General features: G+C 44.8%; 1 protein-coding gene across 2 annotated transcripts in view; it reads right to left on the bottom strand.

Moving 5' to 3' along the window:
- The window catches only part of nrap (nebulin-related anchoring protein), a 31,181-nt gene that overhangs the window by 12,512 nt on the left and 6,395 nt on the right, over positions 1-12,274 (bottom strand). The window contains exons 4-26 of one of the 2 annotated variants that reach the window (XM_057826991.1): positions 11,549-11,653; positions 11,282-11,386; positions 7,691-7,798; positions 7,512-7,616; positions 7,333-7,440; positions 7,074-7,181; positions 4,984-5,091; positions 4,790-4,906; positions 4,461-4,565; positions 4,268-4,375; positions 4,027-4,131; positions 3,868-3,966; positions 3,680-3,784; positions 3,499-3,606; positions 3,317-3,424; positions 3,051-3,248; positions 2,870-2,974; positions 2,695-2,793; positions 2,517-2,621; positions 2,202-2,309; positions 549-706; positions 276-429; positions 103-207 (exon numbers count right to left, since the gene is read on the bottom strand). In XM_057826991.1, coding sequence (XP_057682974.1) covers positions 103-207; positions 276-429; positions 549-706; positions 2,202-2,309; positions 2,517-2,621; positions 2,695-2,793; positions 2,870-2,974; positions 3,051-3,248; positions 3,317-3,424; positions 3,499-3,606; positions 3,680-3,784; positions 3,868-3,966; positions 4,027-4,131; positions 4,268-4,375; positions 4,461-4,565; positions 4,790-4,906; positions 4,984-5,091; positions 7,074-7,181; positions 7,333-7,440; positions 7,512-7,616; positions 7,691-7,798; positions 11,282-11,386; positions 11,549-11,653 — 2,634 coding nt within the window. The remainder of the gene's footprint in view (positions 1-102; positions 208-275; positions 430-548; positions 707-2,201; positions 2,310-2,516; positions 2,622-2,694; positions 2,794-2,869; positions 2,975-3,050; positions 3,249-3,316; positions 3,425-3,498; positions 3,607-3,679; positions 3,785-3,867; positions 3,967-4,026; positions 4,132-4,267; positions 4,376-4,460; positions 4,566-4,789; positions 4,907-4,983; positions 5,092-7,073; positions 7,182-7,332; positions 7,441-7,511; positions 7,617-7,690; positions 7,799-11,281; positions 11,387-11,548; positions 11,654-12,274) is intronic. The other variant, XM_057826992.1, reaches the window with a different exon arrangement.

Here is a 12,274-nt window from a genome sequence, read left to right as displayed (position 1 = left end):
TACCTAAGATTTCTCATCACCATAACATTTCTTCTGGTGATCAAGGCTTGCTTTATTAGAAAATACCTGGATGGATTTCGGAGTTAAAAGGTGAGATGTTACCTCGCTAAGGAGCTCTCCTGCTTTTTTGGCCTGCCGGACATCCAGAGATTTTGAGGCCTCCCAGCCGACACCCTTCATCCAGTTCAAATCAGATCGGTAGAGTTTCTGAAGACACCATTTAGTTATTTAAAAAGGGGTATAAGAGCATTATTGCTGGGATTGCTGGAACGTACGTCGCTCTGCAGTCCGTAGGCCTTCTTTGCCCAGGCAACTTTCATGTCAGTTGGCAGCGTGGTGTAGTCATGCAGGTATGTTCTGTAGTTGTAGTCTGCCGCCAAGTCTTGGGCCCTCTTGGCCTGACTGATGTTCAGCATGTCCAGAGAAACACTGAAAGGAGGATGGATGGACTCATTAAGTGTAGTTTTGCAACAGAAATGTTTGTATTTCAGAAAAGGTAAAGCACAATTCCCTTTGAAGGGGGTGAGTGTTACACTTCATGGCCTCACTTGAATTGGGTCTTGGTGTCCTCATATTTCTTCTTGTAGTCGCGGCCACTCTGTAGTTTTGTGGCCAAAGCCGAGTGAGCCATCTGAGAGTCGTCGCTGACCGATTTGATTCCAATGACCTTTCCTTTGTTTTTCTCATATTGCTCTTTGTATTTGACCTGCCAGAGAAAAAGTTGACAGGTTCGAAAGCAGTGGTTCTTAACCTGGGTTTGATTGAACCCCAGGGGCTCGGTGAGTAAGTCTAAGGGGTTCGGTGAATGTTAAGACACACTGGGCGCTATTTTCATAATCTGTCTAAAGGCAAAATATTGTTTTAGACTAAGTTTTGGACTGCGTTGCCTCCAATTTACAGGCTTTATTATATATTTTTTTAACTCCTAGCCCTTTATCTAATTGGAGGAGAAACTTGTTTGCTCATTGGAAGGTTGACTAATGATGAGGAAGTACAACAGACCTACGGGCAGCGTGCACTGCGCAGAATAATTAAAGAATAATTTGCGTCACATTCTACACCATGAAAATAGTTGCCTGGTATACCAGACTCACCGCTGTTCCAGCGATTGAGTCTGGCGACCGTCCAGCGGATCAAATTCCGAGGGCGGAGCAAGCCACAGCAAACAGACAGTAGAGTGGACCAATCAGCGACGGGCAGACGTGACGTTGTTAAAGCGACAAGTAATTAGCGTGAGCGGAGAATGGACGTGTTTATTCAACATGGCTAGCGCGAGCCATGTTGACTGTTGTCAGTGACTTGTGTCGATGTGTTTTTGGTAATTTAAAACTGGTTTTACCGCAGATTGGAACATATTCTCGGCTCTCCCATTCGCCCTCTGTGTTGTTGTAGAGACGACTTTCAGCGCGCAAGAGTGACGTTACTCGTTAAGAACACGTCACGCAAATAAACGAATCTGATTGGACTGTTGATTTTGTACTTGTTCGAGAGGCCGTTAATGGGATGTGTCCCAGACTATTTCTCACAGTGTTTGAAAAATACAGGGAGAATAGTCTGGCGGTGCCAGGGAATGAAAATAGTATGTGTTACATGGATGCTACCATAAAATGAGATTGTAGACATGATGAACAACCACAATGGGAGTATGTCAAACTCCTATGTGATACATTAAAGCTGTTCAGACCATAAGGACACTCTGATTCTTATTTTCTGTGTCTAAGCAGCTAAACAGGACAGAATAAAAGTAAAATAAATAAACAATGAAAGAATGTTGACATGAAATTTCATTTTCCAGTGTGAAAATGAACTGCAAAACACCAAAATTATTTGTCGTAAATTTGAAATTTAAAAATATATTTAAACGGGAATTGGCTTGCTGGCTTAGCTATATCGGTTCTGAATTTGAAAAAAAAAAAAAATCTTAATTATTTAATTCCGAAGGGTTCGGTGAATGCACATGTGAAACTTGTGGGGTTCGGTACCTTTAGCAAGGTTAAGAAACACTGTTCTAAAGCAAGCCTGGTGCCTTGTTAGATATTTAAGTACGTTTTTTCCTATCAAAATGTTAATCAGTAAGTAGGTAAGTCAGTGGTAAGGTAGAGCTGCAAGTAGCTTTGGTAGCTAGACACGGTTATTTCAACAAATGCGAGTTCCTGGATGGAGTTTGTGTGTCTTGAGTACAAAAAATAAAAAATACTTACATCACTAGCCAAGTCCCTCTTAGCTCTGGCCGTGAGAATCGAAAGCGAGTCCAGTCGAAGCTCAAAGCCCTTTTCCCGTTGTTTTTCCCATTGACTCTTGTAGACTTTCTAGAAGAGGAATGAGAGACAGAGATGAGGTTTTGCGTCTTGAAATGCAAAGAAATCTAACCCTGAATGACCATCTTTGTCTTGAAGACGGATGTACAGGTCTAACGACGTTAGAACGACTGGATTCTGCGGATTTTCAACCCTAATACAATTTGTTTCACTTCTAATGAATGATATCACCGCTCAGTTTTAGTTCAAACCACTCACCCCACTGAGAAGCTCAGCATTAGCCTTTGCTTGTCTAAAAAGTGGCTCATCCTTGGTCATGGTGTATTGGTGGATCATCTGCTCCGTGTTTGCTTTGTACGCCAGCTGCAGATCACAATTAGATCTACTGATGATGAGCAGCAGCAACACAAGTGTGCTTTCAAGGAGATAACCTTACATCACTTTGCAGTTCTTGACTCTTCTTAGCGTGTCGGATGGAAAGGTTGTCTGCTACTTGGGTGAACTTGATGCGATCCACCTTCTGCCGATATTTATTCTGTAAAAGAGCCAGGAAAACTGTCATAGCGCGTCACATAATCCGGAGCTCCGTCGACGGATGATAAAGAACTGACATCACTGAGCAGATCTCCTGCTTTCTTGGCCTGAGTGAGGTCGAGACAGCCTTCGGTTTCCCAGCCTACCCCCTTCATCCAGTTGAGATCTGACCGATATTGGTTCTGATGAGCAGAAGAAAATGAGTCGGTCAGGGGTTGGTTGACTTCAAAAACCGGGTTTCAAAGGTCTTTTTCCCACCTCGCTCTGCAGGGAATATGCCTTCTTGGCCTGCTGGACCTTGATGTCATCCGCCATGACGGTGTAGTCGTGCAGCCTGGTTCGATATTCCAGATCGCTGGCTAGAGCTTGGGCCTTTTTGGCATGACTCAGGTTGACCATGTCCATTCCTAGGCTGTAGCGGGACTGGTTCTCCTTGGAGCCCTTCTTGTACGCAATCTGTAGGAGAAGCTCAACTGTGAATTTCCCAAACAATCACGCAAATAGGCTCACTGCGGATGACTTACGTCGCTGCGCATCTTGGCCACCTGAAGCGAATGCAGAGTCTTGGAGTCGCTCACATTGACGCCCACGGCTACTTCCTTGTTCTTCAGGTAGTTTTCCTTGTATTTAAGCTGTGAACATGATTCATATTGTGACTGCTCCTGTCAGTTTTGACTGATTATTTGGCCTGCGTTGTTTTTCTCACATCGCTGGCGAGGTCTCGGGAAGCCTTAGCCGCCTTGACGCTGAGGTCATCTACGCCAATGTCGCAGGCTTTAGACTTGGTCTTCTCCCAAGCTTCCTTGTATTTAATCTAGTTTGAAAGAGTTTTTAACTGTGAGCACTTGAAAATGTGGTAAATTGGAGAAAATCGGTTGCCGACTTACATCGCTGCACAGGGCTGCGTTGTCTTTGGCCTTTTTGATTTGGGGCAGGTCTTCGTTGAGCGTGTACAGATGCTTAGTCTTCTCGTAGTCGGCTTTGTAGTTCAGCTGGAGGAAGATTGCATTCATCTTTACAAAAGCCTGGCTTGCGGTTGCAAATTTCATCCCAACACTCACGCCTTGCCACTCACGTTGCTGATAAGATGAGCGTTTTTCCTGGCCAGGAGGATCTCCGGCGTGTCCGCTACTAGGTTGTACTTGACTTGGTCAATGTGCTGCCTATAGTTCTTCTGCACAGCAGAGTGTCTCGGTTAAGGAACGCACAGTCTCATCGACTCTCCAGAACTCACATCTTTCAGTGGGTCCAGTTTCCTCTGGCAGCGGTAGCCTGGTGTCAGCGTGGCTTGGTAGTTGTACTCGCCTTGATCTTGATCGTGACATTGTTTGTATGCAATCTGGATAACGTGAGAGAGACCAGAAAGGTCCAAGAAACATGTATAGGTATAGGTCGTACACATGTTATGCAGCTTTATAACAAAAGTAGGCTTGTTTTCGGATACCGACTTTAGAAGATGACTATTTGTCACTTACGTCACTAGCCAGCGTACGGGCTTTCATGGCATGCATGGTCCTCTTGTCGATTCCCGAGCCTTCGTAGTGGCCCTTCATGTCTGTGGTGTACTTCTCTTTGTATTTGTTCTTTTACAAGCGGGAAGAAAAACAACGTGCGTTATTTTAGAACAGAGTACAAGTGTCATGATGATACTTAATGCTCTATACTTACATCACTGGTAAACTTAGCCACTTTGGTGGCATTTTGAAACTGGGGTGTCTCGCAGAAGTTGATGCTGTGTCCTTTGCTGTTCTCCAAGTCTTTCTTATACTCTACCTATTGGTTAGGACAGGATGTAAACTTTGGCTTCTAGTACTATGGTTCTATTGTTAATATGTTAGCCCACCAAGTTAAATTTAAAGTTAACGTCACGAGTCACTTGTAACAGAAACCAAAAGACTCTAGCGTATGCAGTGACATCACGTGCGAGCGATACACCGGCCGACCTTGGCGGTAAAGCCGCGGCATGTCAGAGATGCCGAGCCAAGCGTTCGCCTCACCTCGCTGACAAGCTTGTTGATCTTGCGGGCGTTCATAAGCGCCAGGTTGTCCTCGGAGGTCAAGTTGTGGAAATGGGACGAGCCCTTCATCTTATTCAAGTCTTTTCTGTATTTTAGCTGTGAGAAAAGCAGAGGAGAGAAGGCGGTTTTGACTGGGAAGGGCTAGGCTTTCTATGCTAACCTCATCTACTCACGTCGCTCGCGTTTTCCTGAGCCTTCTTAGCAAAGTGATAACCGGGCGTTATCATGGCGGGGAAACTTCCTTTGCCCCGTTGCTGCTCGTACTCTTCGGTGTAGACCATCTACAGAAACACACACACAAACAATCACTTTTGATACACTGAGTTCTCAATTAAACATGAGAGGTGCAACTAGTAGGCCTGTGCCATGCGCTAGTAGCCTGCTTTACCCTATAATACAGTATACAGTGGGGCAAATAAGTATTTAGTCAACCACTAATTGTGCAAGTTCTCCTACTTGAAAAGATTAGAGAGGCCTGTAATTGTCAACATGGGTAAACCTCAACCATGAGAGACAGAATGTGGGAAAAAAACCTAGAAAATCGCATTGTTTGATTTTTAAAGAATTTATTTGCGATTCATGGTGGAAAATAAGTATTAGGTCAATACCAAAAGTTCATCTTAATACTTTGTTATGTAACCTTTGTTGGCAATAACGGAGGCCAAACGTTTTCTGTAACTCTTCACAAGCTTTTCACACACTGTTGCTGGTATTTTGGCCCATTCCTCCATGCAGATGTCCTCTAGAGCAGTGATGTTTTGGGGCTGTCGTTGGGCAACACGGACTTTCAACTCCCTCCACAGATATTCTATGGGGTTGAGATCTGGAGACTGGCCAGGCCACTCCAGGACCTTGAAATACTTCTTACGAAGCCACTCCTTTGTTGCCCTGGCTGTGTGTTTGGGATCATTGTCATGCTGAAAGACCCAGCCACGTCTCATCTTCAATGCCCTTGCTGATGGAAGGAGATTTTCACTCAATATCTCTCGATACATGGCCCCATCCATTCTTTCCTTTACACAGATCAGTCGTCCTGGTCCCTTTGCAAAAAAAACAGCCCCAAAGCATGATGTTTCCACCCCCATGCTTCACAGTGGGTATGGTGTTCTTCAACTGCAATTCAGTGTTATTTCTCCTCCAAACACGAGAACCTGTGTTTCTACCAAAATGTTCTATTTTGGTTTCATCTGACCATAACACATTCTCCCAGTCCTCTTCTGGGTCATCCAAATGCTCTCTAGCGAACCGCAGACGGGCCTGGACGTGTACTTTCTTCAGCAGGGGGATACGTCTGGCAGTGCAGGATTTGAGTCCCTGGCGACGCATTGTGTTACTGATAGTAGCCTTTGTTACTGTGGTCCCGGCTCTCTGTAGGTCATTCATTAGGTCCTCCCGTGTGGTTCTGGGATTTTTGCTTACCGTTCTTGTTATCGTTTTGACGCCACGGGGTGAGATCTTGCATGGAGCCCCAGATCGAGGGAGCGTATCAGTGGTCTTGTATGTCTTCCATATTCTAATAATTGCTTCCACAGTTGATTTTTTTACACCAAGCATTTTACCTATTGCAGATTCAGTCTTCCCAGCCTGTTGCAGGTCTACAATTTTGTCTCTGGTGTCCTTCGGCAGCTCTTCGGTCTTGGCCATAGTGGAGTTTGGAGTGTGACTGACTGAGATTGTGGACAGGTGTTTTTTATACCGATAACGAGTTAAAACAGGTGCCATTAATACAGGTATCGAGTGGAGCCTCGTTAGACCTTGTTAGAAGAAGTTAGACCTCTTTGACAAGCAGAAATCTTGCTTGTTTGTAGGTGACCAAATACTTATTTTCCACTCTAATTTGGAAATAAATTCTTTAAAAATCAAACAATGTGATTTTCTGTTTTTTTTTCACATTCTGTCTCTCATGGTTGAGGTTTACCCATGTTGACAATTACAGGCCTCTCTAACCTAAGTAGGAGAACTTGCACAATTGATGGTTGACTAAATACTTATTTGCCCCACTGTATTTAATGCCAGTCTGGGTCTCCTTAAACTATTAAGCTACTATTGACTACAATAGACGTTCAATCCATCTTGACCAGGAAGGACTGGAAGCGACTGCTTCTAGCATTAGTAGCCTACTAGCACTAATAAGTGTTTTCAAGATCTATTACTAACCACCACAGATCATACTCTGTAACCCAGGCTGGCAGTGAATAAGTAAGGATTCATCTTGAATGTTGAATGTTCATTTTGAACAAATTTTAGTTGACAAATGAATGACCTGGCTGAAGTTGTCAGCATTCTCTCTGGCGCGGACCATTTCAGCGGCGGCGACTTCAGCGCTGGCTTTGCCCTTGATCTCCTGCTCGTACACGTGCCGATACCTCACCTGCCAGAGAAAGCGCTTGACTTCAACCATGACAAGTCTAACAAATACTGAAACATTTGCGGCAATGATGTAAGATGACTCGTGGAGTCCCGCAGAGATCTATATTAGTATGTTTGCTATATGATACAAGAGGATTTACTCCGACGCTTACGTTGCTGGCCTGTTCCGATGCCTTTTTGGATATCTTATATCCTGGGGTGAGATGTGCGGGGAAGCTGCCTTTGCCTTTGCGCTGCTCGTACTCCTCCGTGTAGGCATACTGCATCAAGAATATTAGATGGTCGCGTCACGGCAACAAGAAGTGTATCCAAATTCGGATCAGGGACTCACATCGCTGACAATCTGTCCTTGTTTCTTGGCCAGGAGCACCTCCGGGGGGTCTGCGAAGGCCGTGTACTTGGAAACTCTCTCCTCGTGCCCTTTTTTGTATTCAAGCTTTTGGGGATACAATGCAAAAAAGTTCAATATAGACATGTAATAATGTACTGAATTGGGAAACGTTCACTTACGTCGCTCGCCAAAGTGTTGGCGTTTTTGGCAACCTGGTATCCCGGTGTGATCAGGGCCGGGAAGCTGCCTTTGCCTTTGGATTGCTCGTATTCTTCCGTGTACTTTACCTGCAATCAGAGGTGGCAAAACTACTGATACACTGGATTTCTTGTGGAAATGCTAAAGTCAAAGCATCCCGCACATAAACGACTACACTAAAAATCTGTTTTGTTTTGATTTTGGTGTGCAGTCCAGACAACAAACTAAAATGCCCCCAAAACTTGTCCCACACCTTTTTTAAAGCACCACATACATCATACTCCATGAGGGAGATTCGACGAGAGGCGGTGGGACTTGCGGCTGGGAAGAACTTCCATGCAGCGGTCCCGCTGCCCTAAGCCAGGCTCTCCTATTTTTAATGCATACACTGCACTACCCTCTCCACACAGTCCCATCACGGTTGTAAGATAAGCTTGTTTTTATATGCCAAATATATTATGCCAGTTTGCTCTCCCACAGCTATTATACGCGCACTCCCAAGCTATTATGAAGAATACAGTATTAGCCCATAATCATGTGCTTGCCGGTGATTGCTCACATTCTTCTGATAAATAGATACACACACATATGTTGATTCATCACACAACGTCTCAGTACTTTTCCACCAAACTACAGTACTTTGAGTGCAAATGTGTGTTCAAAACAAAGATATCTTGCCTGCTCAGGAGTGTGACCGTTAATTCAATCAAGATTGTGACTGTTCAATCAGTGACTAGAATACTGCCACGTTGGACAACAGTGTTGTAACTGTATTCCGCCCATCAACAAGCCCTCAATAAAAGTTAGCAGCGCGGGGGAGTTCAGAGAGAGACTTCGATGAAACATTGGTCGCGGAACATGTCATCTGGCTCTCCCAACCTGCAGGTTGAAAAATGTCAACTCTCTGACTCCGTCTCACTTTATGCCCTGCCTTTTGTCAGCTTGCCTTGGGTAAATAACTAAGTTAAAGAACGAGTTTTAGACCCAACAACGGTGCTGGGTAATGGCTGCTAGTCAGGGACCTGGAAGCCACAGGAATAGGGCGGTAGGTGGGTTGCACACTTGTTCTGTATGGCATGGCTCCTGGGGTGTGTCCTCCTCTCTGCCTAAGCTGCCGGCCGCGGGGGCCGGGGGATCGGGGCTCTGATCCCGCGGTGGCTTCTCGGCACTCTCCTGCTGCCGCTTTCCCCTCTCTTTTCTGCCTTTGTATCCTCCATGCGCTCCAGCGTGGGTCGCTGGCTACGTGCCGGTGGGTAAGCCGGGTATCGCTTGCTCCGGGTGGGGATCCTGTACTGCCCTGGGCTTGGTGGGCCATGGGATCCGGCAGTGTGCCATGGCGGTTGGAGGGTTGCGTCTGTGGCTCGTTGGTCGTTGGTGTAGAGCAGTACTTCTCAAATGGTGGGGCGCGCCCCCCCAGGGGGGCGCAGAGCGATGCCAGGAGGGGCGCGAGTGACCTCGGGGAACATGCTTTTATTTTTTTTATTTTTTTTGCCGTACTAGAATAAAGTGTACTTGCACATCCACTCCGTGGGTGGCAGTGGCGCTCTCATTTTCAAAGTGCGTGCAGTATTTTTGAAGTAAGCAAGAGCACACGGAAGAGACTCATGCAGAGCTGGACTCACGCAGCAACCCACTGTCTTCTTCGGTTCTCACGTGTCCGGCCGAGAAGTGCCGTTTTCGGCTTGGGATCGTCACGACCACCGCCCTCACCTACGGTTCTACCTCGGCCGCCGAGAATGCGCTTTTTTCGGGCCGTTTGCCTTTGACTTTTAATATAGTGGGAAATGAGGAAAGACCACTGTTTACTGAGTCTAAAAATGATTATAGCGGAGAAGCCAAATCAGTTAAGACGCCACTTAAAGACATTCGACCTCAATCTCATTGATAAGCCGCTTGATTGTTTTTCAGCGAAAATGTGCCGAATATTGCCAATTGTCACAATCGTCCCGCTTTGTCAGTGTTATATCAGTAAACCAGTGAGCACTGTGGTGAATCAGCGAAAATAAAAACTTTCCTTCTGTCCAAAGACTTTTTTTCCCCCCTTCTATTCAGTTTTGTTTTTCGGTCAAATTTTTTGGCACGTTGTCCTGAAGAGTAAATGTTTCTAATCAATTTGAATTTGTTATTATTTACTGATTTTATTACATTTTATTTTTCAGTATCAAATGGTCAAAAATGTACCTTGAGTGTATTTTTACAGTTTGGATGTGACTTTTTTTTTTTTTTTTTTTAACTTCAGGCAAATTGATGCGCGTTAAGTCTTTTCTGTTACAAGCAACACAATGTTAAAAAAGTTATACTTTATTATAAGTTGATCTATGTTACTTTTTTTCTTTAATAGAAAAAAAGGACACAATGTTAGGCTGAGGCGTACTTATAATAGTAATATAGACGAATGATACTATTTACAGTGGTGGCAGAGAGTTGGGGGGGGCGCGAAACATTTACGTCTTCCTTGGGGGGGCGTAACAGAAAATAATTGAGAAGCACTGGTGTAGAGGGCGGTGGCATGTCCCCTCATCCTGTTGCTGAAGGCCAGTTGATTGGGGCGCGCATGGTCCGGAGGACCATCCTGGATCCCGTGGGGATGACAGCGGTCTCCTTGGTGGCGCTCGCTGTGGGAGGAAGGACGGGTTGTGCTGGCAACCCCCCCGTTGGCTGGGGAAGGGCCGTGGCCCTGGGGCGGCTCCCGCGTGGCATTTCCACACGTCTGCAGGACTATCACATGTCTGATGGGACTCACGCATGACAAGGTGCAACAAGACACACTCAAGTTGAGAAACTCGGTGTCAGGATTAGTGATAAGGCAGCATAGAATAGGATGCCAATATATCCACACTCACAAATACTGGGTTCTACACCTCACATCTCGCATGACAGATTTGTGTACACTTCACCCCTCCCAATCACCTATCTTTCTGACTCCTCCCATCCCCTCTTTCTCCTTGGTAAACAAGCACCCACATGGTATCAACCGGAAATACAACTAGCTAACGATGGCACCAACATATTCATAGTTAGAGTAGGCGTTTAATGTATTTCTTGTTGTTGTTTGTGCTTTTTCTGTCTCTCCCTCCCTCTTTTCTTCTTTTCCCCCATAACCCCTTGCAGTTCACTGCTTTCTCCTAATAAATGAAACACATTGTGTCATACTCCCATGTTATATATTAAAACTGTTCAGACCAATAGGACACTCAAATTCCAATTCAGTCATTCCCATTAAAAAAAAAGGATCTTATCTGGAAGTGACCTGAAATCAACCGGAATTGCCCTGGAAATGACCCTAAATCACCAGAAATAATTCAAAATAAACCAGAAGTGACCTGGTACTGCCTGGAAATCAATTTTCCCAAATTAACAGGAATTGACCCTTACCCTGTTAATGCCCTCAAATCAACCTGAAGTGATTGTAAACTGAACAAGAAGGGACCTGGAATTACCCCAAAATCATTTCATTCCACAACATTCTACACGCTTGCTGGATACCGACCAGTATGAAAGCACCAGAAACTGCGTTTTCTTGCCAACAAGTACAGATTCAGACAAAATTTTGAGGAGAAAAGTCAACTCACGTCACTGACGTTCATCTGTGCCTGCGACATGGTCACCATCTCCTGGCTGGTGACCATGCCGTACCACGTCTGCTCTTGGGAGAATTCCGATTGCGACTTGAAGGCCTGTTTAAATGCAAAAGACATTTAGCATAGATTTCCTCAAAAAAATCTCAAAGAAATTACAAGTTTCTGAACAAAGTGTTTCATTGTGGTTTATTTGAGAGGACGGAGGGCAAAAACTGGAGCCAACCACGTTTGGACTGGAACTCCCTTTTGGGAGCTCACCTGACTTGCCATCTGATTGGCTAGACGTGCCCTCTCCAGCTCCGATGACTTCATATCATAGTGGAAGGTGGACATAAAACGATCGCCTTCCTCGAGATACTTCAGCTACAGGTGCACATAGACCGCAGAACGTTAAAGCCAAGACCAGCACACGTTTGCACAAGCGCTACACTGGACATGTGCCTATGAAGACAATGGTGATGTTTCATTCTTTACATTGGGTGCCATTGACGGTGATAGACGTCTACTAGTGATAAACTAATTTCAATTCACAGCAGAATTATAATTGAACGCCACGTGATTGGACATCTATCATCGTCAATGGCACTAAAAAAACAATGGAAACTAATATGAGGCATGCTAGCAAAAGCAATATTTGGTTGTAAGTAGGGCTGGCGCAATTACAAGGCAACTAATTGCTAATCAAATGAATCCACAACTATTTTGATAGTCGTTCAGAGACATTGTTGACCTGAAAATGGTTGAAAAACCAAATTTTTCAGCCTTTTGGCTAATTGGCTGCCATTGTCAGTGATAGTCATCCAATCCATTTGAACATTGGTGGGGGGATCGGCAGCAAATGAACAAAAAGTTCATTTGCTAGTACTTCAAGTGACAAACTCATTTCATGTCACAGCAGAAGGATGAAAATAGCCAAGTGATTTGAACGTCTATCATTGTCAATGGCACTAAAAGCGTTAATAGTGAATATTCTTATTTATTTAT

The sequence above is a fragment of the Corythoichthys intestinalis genome, chromosome 21, assembly GCF_030265065.1.
Source record: "Corythoichthys intestinalis isolate RoL2023-P3 chromosome 21, ASM3026506v1, whole genome shotgun sequence".
NCBI lineage: Eukaryota > Metazoa > Chordata > Actinopteri > Syngnathiformes > Syngnathidae > Corythoichthys > Corythoichthys intestinalis.
Note: the sequence above shows the minus strand (reverse complement) of the source record. Positions and strands in the feature narration are given on the sequence as shown.